At 41.6% G+C, this 19,856-nt stretch overlaps 1 protein-coding gene across 5 annotated transcripts in view; it reads right to left on the bottom strand.

Annotated features, from left to right (window-relative positions):
* The window catches only part of LDLRAD3 (low density lipoprotein receptor class A domain containing 3), a 207,977-nt gene that overhangs the window by 133,574 nt on the left and 54,547 nt on the right, over nucleotides 1-19,856 (bottom strand). For 2 of the 5 annotated variants that reach the window (XM_061610794.1, XM_061610793.1), the window contains exon 3: nucleotides 7,069-7,214. The exons of the other annotated variants lie outside the window; for them this stretch is intronic. In XM_061610794.1, the coding sequence (XP_061466778.1) occupies nucleotides 7,069-7,090 (22 nt within the window). In that variant the 5' untranslated portion in view covers nucleotides 7,091-7,214. The remainder of the gene's footprint in view (nucleotides 1-7,068; nucleotides 7,215-19,856) is intronic. 5 annotated transcript variants of the gene reach the window in all.

The following is a 19,856-nucleotide window of genomic DNA, read 5'->3' as shown; positions in this document are numbered from 1 at the left end:
AAGGCTAAATCTTCTAGTCACAAGACAGACCACTACAGAAAAAATCACTGGGTGCTGGCTTTGCCACCTGGTCGTGATTTAAAAATTATTGTGGCATTGTCAAATCCAGGAAATGCAGGAAGCCGGTCAAAGAAAAGGAAATTATTGTCTCGTAATAAGGTTCCATTATTTTCTGTGAAGCTGGGCCATTTAACTTAAAATGAGGATTGCTTGTTAAGCATGTTGGATAGCTAACTAGAAAGTTTACTATGTGAACGAACAAATTATTCCTGTCAAATTACACTTGCATAGTCTGTGGTACAATAAGTATTTTATAAATAACCATCAATTTAAAACAATGATCGCTCTCAGATACATAAATGCAACCCCTATTTTTAGATAAGTGGCACTGAGGCAAGTTTGAATGACTTGCCAGCAAAAAGTACAGAACTCATGAACAGTGCTTTGCTCTGCTACCTGACAAGCGTTCAACTGTTCAGTAGTTCACATAAGTACTATTGCAATTTTGGAAGCACATTGTGTTTTCCACTGCATATAGATGAGTACATGAATAAGTCGGTATAATGGAGCTGATGCAGAATTTGTCTTCCTGCACCTAATACTGATATTCAGGCAAACTTTAAGAAATAAAAAGCAAAAATAGACAGACCAAACCTGATACTTTGGACGCATAATGGGAAGACATGATTGACTAGAAAAGACAATAATGCAGGGAAAACAGAAGGGAGCAGAAAAAGAGGAAGGCAAAACAAAAGATTGAATGATTCCATAAAGGAAGCCACAGACCTGAACTTACAAGATCTGAACAGGGTGGTTCACGACAGATGCTATTGGAGGTCGCCGATTCATAGGGTTGCCATAAGTCATACAGGCATACCCCGCTTAACGTTGCATCACTTAACGTTGCCTCACTATAACGTACATGCTCCATACGTCCCCATACCCCGCTTAATGTTCGCGTGCTTTGCAATAACGTACATTTTATTGGCATGACGCCACTGCCATCTAGTGGTCATTGCGTGCAGTACAAGTGAAGACAATTGCTTCACTTAAAGTAGATTTTCATTTAAAGTATACTCTCTGGTCCCATTGTGAACGTTAAAGCGGGGTATGCCTGTAATTGACTTGAAAGCACATAACAGCTTTAGACAATTCCCAGTGTTTTCTCATGTTGATACTACTACAGAAGGTGCATTTCTTAGGAAGTGAAATCCTTACTATGCCTAGCAAAATACTTTGTTCTGAGTGCTCAAGGTTGGCATTTCTAGAAGAGCAGCCTGAGCTACTTTTATGCCCTTTGTGAGTTTCTATTCATGAAATCAATTCATTAACCTCTGACTCCTGTGTGGATAAATGCAATCCAATTAATATCAGTCATAATAATTGTAACCAAGATCATAAGCAACTATCAAAGTACATTGAAGTTTTCCTATCTCTTAAGAGGCCCAAACTTCAGTGCTGTTTTTAAATATTTTTCATTCTCTCTTTTAATGAAGCAGTTTAAGCAAGATTTTTCCTGTTGCCTAAAAATTAAAGTCATTTACTTTTTGTTGTTGTTGGTAAGTGCCTTAAAGTCGATTAAGAGTTATGGTGACCTTATGAACCAGTGTCCTCCAAGCATCTGTCATGAACCACCCTGTTCAGATCTTGTAAGTTCAGGTCTGTGGCTTCCTTTATGGAATCAATCCATCTAATGTTTGGCCTTCCTCTTTTTCTACTCCCTTCTGTTTTTCCCAGCATTATTGTCTTTTCTAATGAATCATGTCTTCTCATTATGTGTCTGAAGTATAATAACCTCAGTTTCATCATTTTAGCTGCTAGTGATAGTTCTGGTTTAATTTGTTCTAACACCCAATTATTTGTCTTGTTTGCAGTCCATGGTATGCGCAAAGCTCTCCTCCAACACCACACTCCAAATGAGTTCATTTTTCTCTTATCGCTTTTTTGCTGTCCAACTTCCACATAGAAATTGGGAATACCATGGTCTGAATGATCCTGACTTTAATGTTCAGTGATACATCTTTGCATTTGAGGACCTTTTCTAGTTCTCTCATAGCTGCCCTCCCCAGTCCTCTTCTGATTTCTTGACTATTGTCTCCATTTTGGTTAAGGACTGCACCAAGGTATTGATAATCCTTGTCAAGTTCAATGTCCTCGTTATCAACTGTAAAGTTACATAAATCTTCTGTTGTCATTACTTTAGTCTTCTTGACGTTCAGCTGTAGTCCTGCTTTTGTGCTTTCCTCTTTAACTTTCGTCAGCATTCGTTACTACTGTCCCTTATAACACTAGAACTCGTGGACATCCAATGAAGCTGAATTTTGGAAGATTCAGGACAGACGAAAGAAAGTACTTCTTCACACCGCACATAGTTTAACTATGGAGTTTGCTCCCACAGGAGCCAGTGATGGCCACCAGCTTGGATGGATTTAAAAGAGATTAGACAAATTCATGGAGGAAAAGGCTATAAATGGCTACTAGCCAGGATGGCTATGCTCTGCCTCCACAGGCAGAGGCAGTATGCTTCCAAATACCAGTTGCTGGAAACTTCAGGAGTGGAGAGTGCTCTTTGCACTCAGATCTGCTTGCGAGTTCACATGGGCAACTGGAACAGGATGCTGGACTAGATAGGCCTGATCCAGCAGGCTGTTCCTATGTACCTTTACAGAGAAAGGAGGTTTAAAAAGGCACCATGTCACAGTTAAGGAATTCAGCAGCCTTTGGGACAAGGCACAATGAGTCCTGAGTAAAGAAGATTGACAAAGGTACAGTTAGGTGCTGATGTGCATGCACACACACGCATGTGTTTTTTTGGGTTTTTTAACAGCAACATTTAAGAACCAATGGGAGATATTTAATAGGACATAAAAAGCTTACTGTCATACTTTGCAAAAACACAGGCTCTGGCTCTTACTGCAGATCCTAAATCTAATGATATAGTTGACTTCAAAGTCATTATCATGATCTGAAGCCCTAACCTTTAATAGGCCAAGGTTTAATGAAGACAGAATCCATTCAGACTGTGACCCTACCACTTGCTTGCCTTTTCAGAATCCTCCTGAAAGGCTTAGTTCAAGGTAATACTGAAATCTCCAGCCCAGACAAGTGGGCAAGAGAACAGCGGTGGAATACGGAGCTGTATTGATATTCTCTTTACTTTTTTGTTTTTTGTTTTGTTTAAAGGGCCTAGATGCGAGTGTCAGCATTGAAGAGATGGGAACATTTGGCTTGCCAAAAGAAGAAAAAGAAGGGAAAGACTTGCATCATGAGAGCTGAAACTGTGTGATCTTGTCAGTTTCACCATGGCAATGAGGCCTAAAATCTGAAGTCCAGATAGCAAAGCTCTCACTTTGTCAAAAGCTTTGCTGAAATTGAGATATATTATGTCCACAGCATTCCTACAGTCTGCCAGGGAGGTTACTCAATAAAAAAAAATGAGCTATCAAAGACAAAGGCAAGCCATTGACAGTGTAAATAAAGTTAAGCTAGGCTAATTTAAGATTAGATTAGACAAACAGGCCATATGATCCATTTCTAACAGTGGCCGGACAGATAATTCTTCCAGGATCCTGGAAGTGAAAGCAACGGTTTGCTTCCATTATTTGTTCCCAACAACTGATGGGGGGGAGTTATAATGCCTCTAAACATGAAATTCCATTTAGCCATCATAGTTAATAACCATTGATAGACCTATGGCGCTACAAAATTATCTAATTGTGGGGGGTGGATTAGAGTTTAGGATCTGGCCCAATTGGGTAGATCCAGTTCCCCAGCTTTGCCACAGATGTATCACTGGGAGAAGCAGCAGTAGAGCAGGGATGTGTGGTCCAGGATAAAGATCTTGGAATCTAATTGAACACAGATTTCTCACCCCTATTATTCCAAAAGAGTCTTCAGGTGCATCATGGATCAGTGACTGTTATTTTAATTTGAGTATTTATTGACCCAGTTACTGGAAACAGTGCCATAAGGCCTGCTTTGTTTTCATATCCCAAGTTCAGTTTGCTGTGAAGACATTTACAAATTCCTTCCTTTTTACACCGAAACACCACAAAATGTGCCATGAAGAAACCCTTAATAGTATTCAGTCAATTTTTGCTTAGCTGTTCTAACTTTAAATGCAATGGTCACACACAGGAAAGATTAATGTGGCTGGTCACTGGGTGTCACTGTTGGTTTACAGACACATTTTCTGAAAGCACACAGAACTGGCAGAAAAAAGTGTATTTTCCCCACAAAGGTGTTGGTGAAGGGGGTTATAATCAGAAACGTCTGGATATATGGTACAGCTTTAATTTTGGCTCCTATCATGTCAGGCAGTAAGCTAGGATGATGTGCCATACTTTGAAAATGCACCATCTGCTGCTCGTTAGCTGACAAAGGCAGCAACCTACCAACTCTCTAAGTAGCTGTTGCTCATTAGCCTACAAAAGCGACTTTCAATGCTCACATATTATTAGATTATTTCAGACAGAAGATTATATTTGATGAGAAAGAAGGAGTACAGAAAAAACACAGAGTACAAAGGAAAATTTAATATGGCAGCATGATCAGGATCTGACTCCCAGTAAAGCTAATGACAAGGTTCACAACTAAAGACCTGTGTGGTGTGAGGCTGGAAACCAGGGAAAACACCTTCCAGCTGTTCCAGCGTTACTATTAGCAAAACAAGAAATGAAATACATTTCACAATATTCAAAAATGTAGTAAAACATTTTAAGCTTTTCACCCTGCAAGGTTTATACTGGTTTCTCTAGCATTTCCTTTCATACTTTGATTTTTATGTCAGTGTGTGTAACAAACACACACTGATCAACAGTCAGCTCTAGAGACTGGACCTCTTCTTGGCCCCCTTTTACTGCAGACTGACAGATGCATCGTGAACAAGCAAACAAATGTATCACCAAGGTGCCTAGTCCCAGAATTAACTTCAGAAACCAGAGAGTTAACAGTCTCCTCCAGTTTTCTCAATTTATCCTGGCTTTTGTTTGAGATTTTGTATGTGTCAAGAATAATCTCTGTTTCTATTGCAAAAGCCTTCTAGGTCAAGCCTTTTCTGCCTACTACAAGCAGCTTTCATGATGCAAAACCAATCACCAGGGTTACACACTTTTCACAACTATGTTGGCTAGTTGCTGCCACTTCAACAGCTATTTCAAAGAAAATTAAAATATTCTCTATCTCAGAAGGTGCACAGGAGACATGTAGCTTACCTAGAACAAAGAGAAAACAAACAATTGCACTGCTGATTACTGAAGACTCATACTCAGGATTACTTAACATGCATTAGCCACACACTGGCCTGGTTTGCACATCACACTAAGCCAAACCATGGCTGAGGACATGAGTGTGTGGGCTCCTGGAAAGGAGGTAACTGCTTTGATCCTTCCCAGCTGTCAGCCTGTCCTAGGGCTGAGTTTATTTATTTATTTATTATTTTATTTATACCCCTTCCTTCCTTCCAGCAGGAGCCCAGGGCGGCAGTTATGTTTCCCATCAATCACAGCCAGAATTGACCTGTCATACCTCAGATACTGGCATAGATTAAATGGACTGGAGGACCATTGCTTTACTAGGTTATGTTGGCAAGAGCAATTAAGGTTTGGAGGATAGGCACAGCAGTGCCAAGTAAAGAGGCCTATAATCTTACCATGGAAAAATAAGTCCATATGCTCTTAGGAATTGGCTCTTTGCTAATGATGCCAGCAAAGATAGGGCAGTTATTGTTGGCACATGTTCCTCTATTTGGTATGCTCAGCTCAAGGTTAATCAAACAAGGGCACATTACCCTGAGTCACTGACTCTCTTGCAGCTTTGCAGGGCTTTCACAGAACTCAGATTCCAGCAGATGCCCTCCACATACCTTGAAGGGAGATATCTTGGAATTTCAGTTACAGAACAGAAATGTATATTTGGATGTAAACAGATTGAAGAAATAATTCATTATTTGCTGTTCTGTCCTTTGTATTTGGATCCCAAAGAATTTCTTTTGTCATCCATTCTTAAGTTGCATTCAGATCGAATGCCACAGGAAGCTGTAGTAGCGTTGCTAGCCGATAACCAACTGTATATTATGTATATAGTAGCTCAATTCACACTTGCAGCCGAGAAGCTGTGTTCCCGCTATATTAAAAAATTGTAACTCTTAGTTCTTAAGATTTGGAGGATTTGATTTTCCTGGAGGTTGGTCTAAAATGGAATGCCTAAAAGCCGATCCACTGAGCTGTTTATAATTATTTCATGTTTTAAATTTTTTTATTGCACTGAATTCTTCATTTAATACTTTGTAATTGCCTTTAGCTATATGCAATAAAGTTTTATGACTGACTTACCTTCCTGGTTGTCCTACTGCTGTGCTGCATTGCCCTGAACTAAGCCATGGTCTGGCTTAGTGTGACATCCAACCCAAGCTCGTTGTTTAGTTCTCCCATACACACCATGAGCCATAAGCACAGGACAAACCTTGCTTGCAGCTTGCGATTAGACTGGAAAGAGCTAAATTTTAGTCTTGGTTCAGACAGGGGAGGAGCAAAACAACAGCAATCACCTCTCCCAAAGCCAACATGCTTACACAAAACCATGATTTGGTTTAGTGTGACATACAAACCAGGCCACTTGACACATCCATTTTACTCACCCTTTTGTGCTTAGTAATTCATTTCTTTATTTTTAGCCCACTCTTTCAATTCTACTGTTCTAATCTTCATGATTATAAACAGTGAACCAGCTCCTGGATATATATTTCCAGTGTAGAACACTGTGATTTGGGGATGTGTTGTAAGGATTCCATGGCCCAGTCAATCATTTTCTGCCACAAACTTGATACTCCCAGAGACATCATAATCATCATGCCTTAAAAAATGTGTGGGTGTAATTTATCAAGAAATACAATGTAAAAAAAGAGACAACAATTTTTACCTGTGGGAGAGCTTACAGAGGGTAACAGTTCACATAAGAAAATAGATTTAAACAAAAAAGGGAAAGAAATGAGGACCAAAAAGTGTACCCAAAATGCACAAGAGTGGGGACAGGGGAAACAATATTTAAGATCTCCAAATAAAAACATACTCTGACGGAATACACCATCCATGGGCTTGTACAGAGATGATGGGTCAGTTTTTCAGAAATGACAAGGAACAGAGTCTTTTTAAACCAAACATCCAAACAATAACTTGTGGCATCCTTCCATCATTGCACAATCACCAAATCAGTACCTGCAGCAGATACATAATCAAGTTTTTACAAGGCAAATCTGAATTATGATCAGCAAATATTGACAAAAGGCAGAGTCTAGGATCCAAACACACCTTCCATCCAATAATCAGACTAATCTCCCTTAACACATCCACCCAAAATTTTGATACATGAGTACAAGCCCACCAAATGTTGTGATAAGTACCTCTGATATACCTCCAGCACCATGGGGTGCCCAACCTAGTAATACGTGCAAGCCCAGCCAGGGTCAAGAACCACCAGTGTGCAACCTTTAAAGAGTTTTCATGAACACTAGCAGACACAGATAAGAAAGGTCGGGAAAGCCAGAGTTTAATCCATTGGGCACAGTCCACCACCAGCCCAAGGTCTGACTCCCAAGCAATCCTAAGAGATTCCAGAGGGGAGAATTGCATATTTAAAAGCTTAGAGTACAGTGCAGAGGCCAGCCCTTTATAGCTACCTAGAAATTCAAAAAAGTCTCAGAGGGCTGAAGTGTCCTAGTACCATGTACTCCAGGAATGTTAATTAACCTAAAGATTTTCCTAATACATAATCCATCCAATTCAGAACCCTGTAGCCTCTCAGCCAATTGAGGTTCAGATAGGGAGTCTTGCATGTAAAAAGTAAGTGAGAGAGACCTGCCTGGGCCAAAAACCAGGAAAGGGCCTGTTTGTTCAAAGCATGAAATAACAGATGGTAAGGAAGCAGAGTTGATGGGGAGGGGAAGAAATTAATTTGTGCTGCCATTGCCGCCATACCCCCAAGGAGCATTTGGTAAAAGAGATTACACTCACAATGCCAAAAAGGGCACAGCTTGGGGGAAAGTAATAGTGCATTCAAAGGACGTTCCTGGTTATCTAGTGCCTCAATCTCTACCCATGGCTTGGACCGATCCAGCAGTAAAATGGGTACCACCTGGTGAAGTTGGAAAGCTTTACAGAAAAAAGGTAAGCATGGAAGACCCCAGCCACCCGGTCTCGATTTGGTATAAAAGAAAGAAGAGGAAAGCCGGGCTTTCTAAATTTCATTATGAACTTGTTAAACTTTCATTGCCATGCACATATATTTATTTTGTTAGACCTATATAACACTCTTCTTCCATGTTGCTCAAAGCAATCTATATGGGGCCTCAAGGTAATCTCTCATCCCACTACAGGCAGGGCCCTTACCTCCTTCACTCCAGGCATGAGCTACATCTGAAAACATCAGGCTATTCTCTAGGCCAGCATACAATAGTCTGTCCACATCCACAGGTTATCTCTGTACATAACAAATCTCTGTACATTACCAAAAAAAAAAAGATTATAGAAGCACAATTCTATGTTTACTCAGAAGCATCCATCAGCCCTAGCCAGTATGGCCAATTGTAAGGAATGATGGAAGTTGTTGTCCACCAACATCTGAATGTCCACAGCTTCCCCACCTGTTTTACAACCAGTCCAAATACTGAAATTCTATTAAAGACATTTGCAGTAGTTTTCACAAGAAGAAAAGGTGTTTTAGTTTATAGCAACCAACACAACAGAGTGTCTTAAGCGGCTTTCAGATTAACAAATTTATCATCACTAGGAAGCCAAAGTGAATAGCTGCACACTGAGGATCAATTAGTGCAGACATCCAAGACAGAAATTCATGGTTAAGTTACCTCTTTTGGCATGGGGACTACACATGGCTTTTCTAGGGGTCATTGGGAAGTTCCCCAGCATTCAATGACATAGGGCACAAAAGACTGCAGGGAATCAGCTAAACTAAATTAAGCCTGTTAATACAGAGATAATACCACACTGGACTTAGCACTGCCTTAAAGAGATGCAAGTGAACACACTCTGGAGTGCTGAAAGCAAGGTAAAGCAAGCACAGGTAGAAGTACCCTAATCATTGCAATTGGAAAACATTTTTTTTTGTAGTTATCTACAAAACCTCTCATATACTAAATTAATTTTTTTATTAAAGATCTTAAATGTTTTTTGGGGGGGAAACTCACAATGTTGCAAATTAACGTTGCCAAAACTGATCAGAATTTTATTGTAAAGTGTAGTCTATCAGCAAATTTCAGTTGATCCTTTTTATTGGATCATTTCAGCTACTGTGTGTGCACCTGACCCTTGCCAATATGGACTAGTTAAATCATACTCAGATAGACCTGCCCAGTTTGTTGAGGTTAATGCTATTCTTCAGGAAGTGACGATGCCATTACTACCTCTGAAAACAGTGGTTACTGGAAAGCTTCTTTCAAAAGCCTGTCTCGACAAAAATATAAATTATAAGCGAGTTTCAAATCTTCTGCTCTTGAGCAAGGCGACAGTATATGTAATGGCCATTAATCTTCAGTTGTTCAACATGATGTTTGCAGACTAGGGGACAAGACCCTAGCTCAGTGATTCCCAACTTTTATGGGTACGGGACCCCCTTTATAAACTCATAAATTTTCATGAACCCCTCCCCCCAGGAAGGAAGGGGGAAAGCAGCCTTTCCTTGCAGCCTTGCTTCACAAAAAGCCCTCTCCTCTCGTTCTGAGTAAGGGTGCCATCAGCAGCGGAAACGTGAGGAGACTGGAGTCAGTGATAGTAATCCCTTCTTCCGGTATCTGCACCCTCAGCCTCCTTTGGCATCTGCCACATGTTTTACAGACAGATGCCTGCCCTCGGAGTGCCTGAAAAGTGCTCTGGCGCTTCAGCAAAAGTCCTCCCCTCTCATTTGCAGCAAGGGAGAGGTGTCATCTGCAGTGGCAGTGGGGAGCAGACAGTGTCCAGGGAGAGTGAAGCCTTAAAAAAAAATCATTTCTTTACTGTCTGCGGCCCCCTCTGGATTACCTCGCGGCCCCCATGGGGGTCACGGCCCCCAGGTTGGGAACCACTGCCCTAGCTTATTATCTTGTTTAGAATAAACAGGGCACAGAGAGAGGAATAAAAGCTTCAGGTACTTAAAATGAAATATTCCAGGCCCTAGAATAAATCCTTTCTCGGGGCACATTTTTTGGAACGACTCACACCCAATGCATGGGGCATTGTAGCATCTCCTGTTATAAGAACAGCCATGTTAATTCTTCTGGAGTTCTCACCATCTTTATAAACTATTAACGATCAAATTTAACAGGACCACCTATGATGGGAGAAAAGGGACTCCACCTTAAGCTTGCTCTAAGGTTTTCCTCTCTTTACAATACTAGAAAGTTGTGCGGTTCTACATTCCATAAGATGGAATGTTGTTGTACCTTACAAGACATCTTTCCCCAGTAGAATTTAACACCTATAGCAGGGATTAGGAGCCTGTGGCTTCCAGATGCTGTCGGACTCCCATCAGTCCCAGTCATCATGGCCAGTGGTCAGTGATCAAGGGACGTGTAGTTCAACAACTTCTGGAGGGCTACAAGTTCCTTTTCCTGACCTATAGAACTCTCTAAAAATGTAAGAAGAGCTCTACTGGATCAGGCCAAAGACCCATCTAATTAATCCAGCAACCCGTTCTTACAGTGATCAACCAGATGCCTATGGCAAGTCTGGGCCTGAGTGCAATAGCACTCTTCCCAGTTGTGATTTCTAGCAACTGGTGTTCAGAGGCATATTGCCTCTGCCAGAGGAAAAAGAAATGGCAGCATGGCACTTTTTATCCTATGTATTATATATGCCAGTTCACCCCTAATTGTAAAATGAAAACCTGGCAATTGTCATACTTAATTTGGTAAGCATGAGGATTGGTTTCTGTTAAACCCTCTATTAAAGGTTCTGTTTCCTGACTCCTAACTGAGCAGAGCAGAGGGAGCTGTCTCAGCTGGTCCACAGGAGAGGAGATACAAACAAGCAAGCCAGCTTTCAGAGAGTGAGCAACCAGAGTGAGCAAACAGAAGTTTGACAAAGGAGTTCGACAGGGGAGGTCAAGGGGGAGGTCCCTAAAAAATTTTTTTAAAAAAAATAATTACCAATTCTTCTTGTACGGCGCACCGCATACCAGTGGGACTCTCAAGTTTACCCTGAAGTAGGACAGGACAAAGCACAGGCCGCTCCAAAACAAGTAGTTAGAAAGAAACAAAAGGTAGAAGAGAGTATGAACAGGAAGGTTACTGCAGTGGTTGTGACCTGTAAGATGTGTGCCATGCTTGTTTTTTTGCCTGAGAACAACATGGCGTACTCCAATATTGTAGCAGTTGAACCTAATGAAGTGTCCAGAACACAGTCCTGTTCGGTTTTATTGGATGAGTTTCAGTTGGTACAGCTCGAGGATGTGGACAAGGTGCTTGGACAGGTGCGGGCGACCACTTCTGCTCTGGATCCTTGCCCCTCGTGGCTAATAAAAGCTAGCAGGAATGGAACAGCCGGCTGGGCCAAGGAGGTGATTAATGCTTCTTTACGAGAGGGAGTGGTCCCACTTTGCCTGAAACAGGCGGTGGTGAGACCGCTCCTAAAAAAGCCCTCCTTGGACCCCAATAATTTCAACAACTATAGACCGGTAGCAAATGTTCCATTTCTGGGCAAGGTTCTAGAGCGCGTGGTTGCTCACCAACTCCAGGCTCTCTTGGATGAAACTGATTATCTAGATCCATTTCAATCGGGCTTTCGGCCGGGGTTTGGTACAGAAACGGCCTTGGTCGCCCTGTATGATGACACTCTGTTGGTTCTCCTTGATCTCTCGGCGGCTTTTGATACCATCGACCATGGTATCCTTCTGGGGCAACTCACGGATTTAGGAGTTGGAGGCACTGCTTGGCAGTGGCTGTGCTCCTATCTTGAGAATCGTCTCCAGAAGGTAATGCTTGGGGAACATTACTCGAGTCCCTGGGTACTCCAATATGGGGTCCCACAGGGTTCAGTTCTGTCCCCCATGCTCTTTAATATCTATATGAAGCCGCTGGATGAGGTCATCAGGAGTTTTGGAGTGCGTTTCCAGCAATATGCTGATGATACGCAGCATTATTTCTCCTTTTCATCCTCTTCAGGTGAGGCTGTCAATGTACTGAACCGCTGCCTGGCCGCAATAATGGACTGGATGAGAGCTAATAAACTGAAACTCAATCCTGACAAGACTGAGATGCTGTTGGTGGGGGGGGCTCTCTGCCCAGATGGTAGATGTCAGACCTGCCCTGGATGGGGTTACACTCCCCCTAAAGGAGCAGGTCCGTAGTTTGGGGGTCTTATTAGATCCGCTCCTGTCACTTGAGGCCCAGGTAGCTTCGGTGGCACGGAATGCATTCTACCAGCTCCGGCTAGTAGCCCAATTACGACCCTATCTGGACAGGGAGAACCTCACCTCAGTTATTCACGCTCTGGTAACCTCTAGATTGGATTACTGTAATGCACTCTATGTAGGGTTACCTTTGAAGACGATTCGGAAACTTCAGCTAGTGCAGAATGCTGCGGCCAGAGTTCTTACTTGGACGAAGAAATTTGACCACATAACACCTATTCTGGCCCAACTGCACTGACTACCAATATGTTTCCAGGCCAGATTCAAAGTGTTGGTTCTTACCTATAAAGCCCTTAATGGGATTGGACCGCAATATCTGTTGGAACGCCTCTCTCACTATGTACCAACCCGTTCACTGCGCTCAACGTCCAAGGCCCTTCTCCGGGTCCCAACTCATAGGGAAGCCCGGAGAACAGCAACTAGATCTAGGGCCTTCTCCGTGGTGGCCCCCGAATTATGGAATGCCCTCCCAGATGAGATACGCCTGGCGCCTTCCTTGTTATCCTTTCGGCGCCAGGTAAAAACCTACCTCTTTGCCCGGGCATTTTAAGCTTAATTTTTAATTTTAATTTTTAAACTTAAACTGTAATTGTAATTTTTATTTTAATTTGTATTCTAATTTTGTTTTTAAATATGTTTTTATAATTGTATACTGTAATCCACACTTGTTCGTATTTTAAATGTGGTTTTATCTTGTTGTACACCGCCCTGAGAGCTTGTTGCTATAGGGCGGTTTAAAAGTGCAATTAAATAAATAAATAAATAAATAAAACAAGTGCGAGCTTATGGTACTGTTGGAAGAAAAAGTGAGAGGCCTGGAACAGCGGGTGGCCACACTGAGGACTATAAGAGAAGATCAAGAGTTCTTAGACAGAACGCTGGAACAACAGCAGCAAAGAGAAGTGGACATGGAAAAACAACATGTGGTAGCAGAAGCGGAGACTGCTTTGGAGAGGAACAACGAAGTGGAGGAAACTCCATGGCAAAGGGTGACAGGAGCAGAAGAGCGAGAAGACACCCATCACCAGTGGAACTATGGAACCACTTTCAACCATTCGAGGATGAGACTGGAGGACAGCCTGTGGTGGAAGAATTACAGGAGACCCCATGCGACAACGAGCAAGAGGGTGAAGCTCAATCAAGCAGAGGCAATGAAACCACACCCCATAACAAGAAGAGAAGAGTACTAGTAGTGGAACACTCCCTGCTGAGTGGGATCGAAACTCAAGTATGTCGAGAAGATCCGTGAACTCGCCAGATATGCTATCTACCAGGAGGACGGATTAGAGATGTGACGGAAGGGCTGCCATCACTCACCAAGCCCACCAACAGGTATCCCTTTCTCCTCATTGATGTGGAAACAAATGATACTGCCAAACGGAGCTATGAAAAAATCACGTCAGATTTTGAAGCTCTGGGAAGGAAACTCAAGGACTTTGGGGCCCAGATAGTTTTTTCATCCATCCTTCCAGTACTTAGAAGAGGAGTAGAAAGGGAAAGAAAAATACTCCATGTGAATGAATGGCTACGAAGGTGGTGCAGACGTGAGAGATTTGGATTCTGGGACCATGGGCTATGCTTCCTGGAAGATGGACTGCTGGCAAGTGATGGGTTGCATCTCACAAGGACTGGGAAGAATGTGTTTGGCCACAGCATGGAGAAGTTCATCAGGAGGGCTTTAAACTGAATCCTAAGGGGGAGGGAGACATCAACTTGGTAGTAACGACTGATGAAGGCTTGTGCACAGTAAAGGGAACAGAGAGATCAGCTGTAATAGGGACCAGTAACAGTCCTCAGAAAAATGTAGTAAGGAAGCCAAGCCATAAATCACATGGTCTTCGATGTCTGTATACTATGTGCAGAGCATGGGAAACAAGCAGGACAAACTTGAACTCTTAATACAGGAGGATAATTGCGACTTGATAGGTATAACTGAAACTTGGTGGGATGACTCCCATGACTCGAATACAGCAATTGAAGGATATAACTTGTTCAAAAAGAACAGAAGGAATAAAAAGGAGGTGGAGTCGTGCTATATGTTAAAAATATATATCCCTGCACAGAAATACAGGAAGATAAGCTTGGTAGCTCCACCGAGAGTATTTGGATTAAAATTAATGGGGCAAGTAATAAAAGGAATGTGGTGCATGGAGTCTACTACCGACCACCCAATCAAGGAGAAGACAAGAATGTAACTTTTGAAAAGCAAATTGCCAGTGTTTCTAGGAGTCATGATGTAATAGTAATGGGGGACTTCAATTATCCCGATATCTGTTGGAAGACAAATTCTGCCAAACACGGCCCCTCCAAGAAATTTTTGACTTGTGTTGGAGATAACTTTCTCCTACAGAAAGTGGAGGAAGCAACCAGAGAACAAGCTATCCTGGACTTGATTCTAACCAATAGAGATGATTTGGTGGATGAAGTGGCAGTTACGGGAACTCTGGGGGAAGTGACCACACCACACTTGAATTCTTGATTTTAACAGAAACAAAAGCTGAGAGTAGCCATATGTGCACTCTGGACTTCAGGAAAGCTGGTTTTAATAAACTCAGAACAACTGTAATTACGGTTCCATGGCACGCAACCCTAATGAGAAAAGAAGTCCGAGATGGGTGGGAGTTTCTCTGTGTGTGTGTGTACTGCCTTCAAGTCGATTCCGACTTATGGCGACCCTATGAATAGGGTTTTCATGAGGCTGAGAGACAGTGACTGGCCCGAGGTCACCCAGTGAGCTTCATGGTTATGTGGGGATTCGAACCCTGGTCTCCCAGGTTGTAGTCCAACACCTTAAGGAAATTCTAAAAGCGTAATGGCAAGCAATTCCAACAAGGAAAAAAGGGGAGAAACAGCAGAAGAAGCCAATGTGGCTTCACAGAAAGCTTAGAGCTGACCTGAAAACAAAAAAGGAAGTGCATGCAGAAAGTGGAAACAAGGCCAGGCCACAAAGGAAGAGTACAGGCAGGTAGCACAGAATTGCTGGGATGGTGTCAGGAAGGCTCAAGATGAGAATGAGCTGACGTTACCGAGAGATGCTAAAAGCAACAAAAAAGCTTTCTTCCGGGTCATCCACAGTAAAATACAGAGAAAAGAAATGGTGGCACAGTTGAGGATGGCAAAATGATAACAGATGACAAAGAAAAGGCAGAGGTGCTCAATTGCTACTTTAGCTCAGTCTTCTTCCAAAAAAGGGTCTATGACTCTCCCGGGAAACATGAAGTGGAAGGGGCAGGACTGGAGCTTGTGATTGATAGAAATGGTCAAGAAATACCTAATCACTTTGAACAAGTTCAAATTGGCAGGACCTGATAAACTGCATCCTAGAGTATTGAAGGAACTGGCTGAACAGCTATCTATTATCTTTGCAAAATCATGGAGGACTGGGGAAGTGCCAAAAGACTGGAGGAAAGCTAATGTTGTCCCTATCTTCAAAAAGGGCAAAAAGGAGGAACCGGGGAACTACAGACCAGTCAGCCTAACATCAATCCCTGGAAAAACTCTGGAGCAGATTATAAAGCAGTCAGTCTGTAAGCACCTTGAAAACAATGCAGTGATTACTAGGAGCCAACATGGATTTATGAAGAACGAATCCTGCCAAACTAATCTTATCTCATTTTTTGATCGGGTAACCTCCCTTGTAGACTGTGGGAATGCTGTGGACATAATATATATTGACTTCAGCAAAGCTTTTGACAAAGTGCCCCATGATATTCTGATTAGCAAACTAACTATATGTGGGCTGTATGGAACAACTATCAGATGGATCCAAAGCTGGCTCCAGAATTGTACTCAAAGAGTGCTTATCAATGGCTCCTTCTCAAACTGGGCAGAAATAACAAGTGGGGTACCACAGGGATCACTCCTGGGCCCAGTGCTCTTCAACATTTTTATTAACGACTTGGATGAGGAGGTGCACAGCATGCTTATCAAAACTGCAGATGATAACAAAATTGGGGGGCACAGCTAATACCGTGGAAGACAGAAATAAAATTCAAAGGGACCTTGAGAGGCTGGAGCATTGGGCTGAAGACAACAGAATGAAATTCAACAGGGATAAATGCAAAGTTCTACACTTAGGAAAAAGAAACCAAATGCACAGTTATAAGATGGGGGATATGTGGCTCAGCAATACGACATATGAGAAGGATCTTGGAATTGTTGTTGATCACAAGCTGAATATGAGCCAACAGCGCGATGGGGCTGCAAAAAAGGCAAATGCTATTTTAGGCTGCATTAACAGAAGTATAGTTTCCAAATCACATGAAATATTAGTTCCCCTCTATTCAGCACTGGTTAGGCCTCATCTTGAGTACTGCATCCAGTTCTGATCTCCGCACTTCTGGAAGGATACAAACAAACTGGAACAGGTTCAGAGGAGGGCAACAAGGATGATCAGGGGACTGGAAACAAAGCCCCATGAGGAGAGACTGAAAGAACTGGGCATGTTTAGCCTGGAGAAGAAAAGATTGAGGAGAGATATGATAGCACTCTTCAAGTACATGAAAGGTTGTCACACAGAGGAGGGCTGGGATCTCTTCTTGATTGTCCCAGAGTACAGGACACAGACTAACGGGCTCAAGATGCAGGAAGCCAGATTTCAACTGAACATCAGGAAAAAACTCCTAACTGTTAGAGCCATATGACAATGGAACCAATTTCCTAGAGAGGTAGTGGGCTGTCCGACACTGGAGGCATTCAAGAGGGAGCTGGACAGCCATCTCTTGGGAATGCTTTGATTTGGATTCCTGCATTGAGCAGGGGGTTGGACATGATGGCATTTTAAGTCCCTTCCAACTCTACTATTCTATGATTCTAAGAGGCTAACATTAAAAATTGTTCATAACTGCAGATAATGTAAGGCCTACGTCATTTGTGGGAGCACGTTGTAAACAGCATGAGACACAAGTGTATTATATCACATTGGTTGCAAGTTAGCTTTCAGGCACAATTCAAGGTGCTTGTTATTACCTTTAAATCCATACATGGCTAAGGGTCCAGCATAACTGAAGCAGTGTCTTTCCCCATATTAAACCATCCTGCCAACTGATCTATGTGAGAAAGTCTGATCCACTTAACCTGTACAATAAATTAAATCCCGAGAGGTACAAAGTAGGTCTCCGTCGCTTGTAGCATCCCAAATAAGCAATGATCTTCCCAGCTGGAGCTCATACCTTAAACATTCCTAATTTCACACCACTAGTTTTACATTTTGGATTTGTTGTGTTTTCTGGCATGTTATAGCGGAATGATCCCCCCTGTGGTGTTTGTTTAATTAATGTTCTTGTTCTTGTCCTTTTCCCCCATTTTGTAAGGAAACTTACACCACCATTTTGTAATGAGAAAATCAGGGTATAAAAATGAAAGTCTGCAACCCTCCGGAGTTATCTGAAACTCAAAATCTATCAACACAGTCTCTTCTGTTTTCTTGTACCTTACCTGTCAACTACAGGGCAAAACAGGAAATGAATCACCTGCTCCTAGATTCTTTTTCCTTTGCTTTTGTTTTAAATTTATTCATGAAATCAGTTAAGTTAGGCACAATTCAGTTAGGCACGAGACAAAGGAAGGAGAAATGGAAAAACAGGATGATTATCTCTGCTTAGATGAAATTAAAATGACCTAGCTAAAATATTTTAATAATCTAACCCAACTAGAAAAGAAAGAGGGGAAAAGATCACAGTTCTGCAAAACCATCAATTGTGAAATCCCAAGGTATTTAACCCGATCCAACTAAGAAAGGAGTTTTATGAACTGAGGTTTTGCAGCTCTTTAAATTTTATCTGCAGTTACTATATTCCTTTCTAACAAAACCTTACTGGATCCAGCTTATTCTCAGTGACAAAGAAATATTGTGAATGAAGTCTGTGGTCAGTGGCTGACTATTACCAACTTATTCATAAGCAAAACATGAGCCCTGTTCAGCAATATTTCATTAACTGCTTGTTTTCATAAGGGGGGCTGGAGATGACAAAAGAAAAAGAAAAATCCCTTTGGTGATTTTTCTTTTAAAAAAATATTTACATATACACATACAAAATTTATTCTACCTGGCTTAATGATAATATTTTGGTGTTAAATACTATAGATAGAAAGAGTCTTGAATTACTCTTAATCTTGGCCAGAGATGATCATCTCAGGTCCCATAATGACAATCCCAGCACACCTAATTTAAGACACAATTGTGAGCCAAAAAGGAAATCCAAACCACTTTTTGCAGTTAATGTTAATTTTTTGTTGTCAGGAGATCTGGGCCACACAGCTCTAAGCAACTAACATTACATCACAATAGTGATTTTGGTGCCATGAAATGTTTTTGCCTAAATAGCCAATACAGAACTTGGAGAAAGTGTTTGTAAGACACATGAAGTTTGTGGGACCTTGGCTTCTTTTTGCAAATATTGTACCGAAAACCAAATAGAGAATTTCTGTAACAAATAAAGGCAGAAAAGGCATTATGAATCCAAGCTACAGTTAATAATGGAATATTAAGTTTATCCCTCACATTTCATTCTGACAATCTATTTAAAGAAGGATGCACACAGCATGTGCTTTCTGGCCTTTTCAGAAAGTTTGTTATGTCAGCAAACAAGTTCTAAAAACAACTGAGTATAGGTGGCTATGCCAGTGCACTTTCACAAAAACACATTGCTACACTGACATTTCACAGGTATCTTTTATAGCTGGCAAAACATGTCAACCCAAATATCCAGGATTGTTCCTGTTCTGAGCAGGTGTTGCAATTAAAATGTTTTTATTTGAAATAAAGAGAATTTACCTTTGATCAAAGGAGAATTATATAGCAAACATTTGAAACAAGTCAATTAACTTTTGACTCTTCACTGAATAGACGCATTTTGTCCTCGTTGTCACAAAAGTATAGTCAGATGCTTAAGTACATAGGCTAAACAAATTACAATTATAGTCTAGGTTTTGTTTCCTATGCAACTTGCAGTTTCTGTGGAGGATATTGAACTAGAAAATCTTAACCAAGCAAATTCAAGAACTGCACTAATCGGCTATAAGTGTGAACTTTCCCAGTTAATTCTGTGTCTATGTTTCATATCAAATCATTAAAATGAATCTAATAGGTTAGATATCATGCAAAGATAGAAAACTGATGCAGGTCTGAACAACTATAGAGTTCATTTATCCATTATGAAACAGGTCAGCCAGTGTAGTGGTTTGGATTAGTGATGGGAGAAGTCCCCCACTACCTCCCTGCCACAACTCTAGAACTGAAACAGTTAGTTTTATTCTAGGCCCAATTCCAAAATTTAGATCCCATCACTCTATAAGCAGGATGTGGTAGAAATAAATCCTCCCCACTAATTATCCCTCCACAGAGCCTTCCAAGTCCATCGGCTTCTTTTCTCACTTACCTGGGAGCACCATTGGAAGCTTCTGTACATGGTCTCCCTGGTGCTTTGAATACTGTTATATAGCATCACAAGAAGTCAGGG

This window comes from Rhineura floridana, chromosome 2, assembly GCF_030035675.1.
Source record: "Rhineura floridana isolate rRhiFlo1 chromosome 2, rRhiFlo1.hap2, whole genome shotgun sequence".
In the NCBI taxonomy this organism is placed as follows: Eukaryota; Metazoa; Chordata; class Lepidosauria; order Squamata; family Rhineuridae; genus Rhineura; species Rhineura floridana.
The sequence above is the reverse complement of the archived record's forward strand: the minus strand, read 5'-3'. Positions and strand labels throughout refer to the sequence as shown.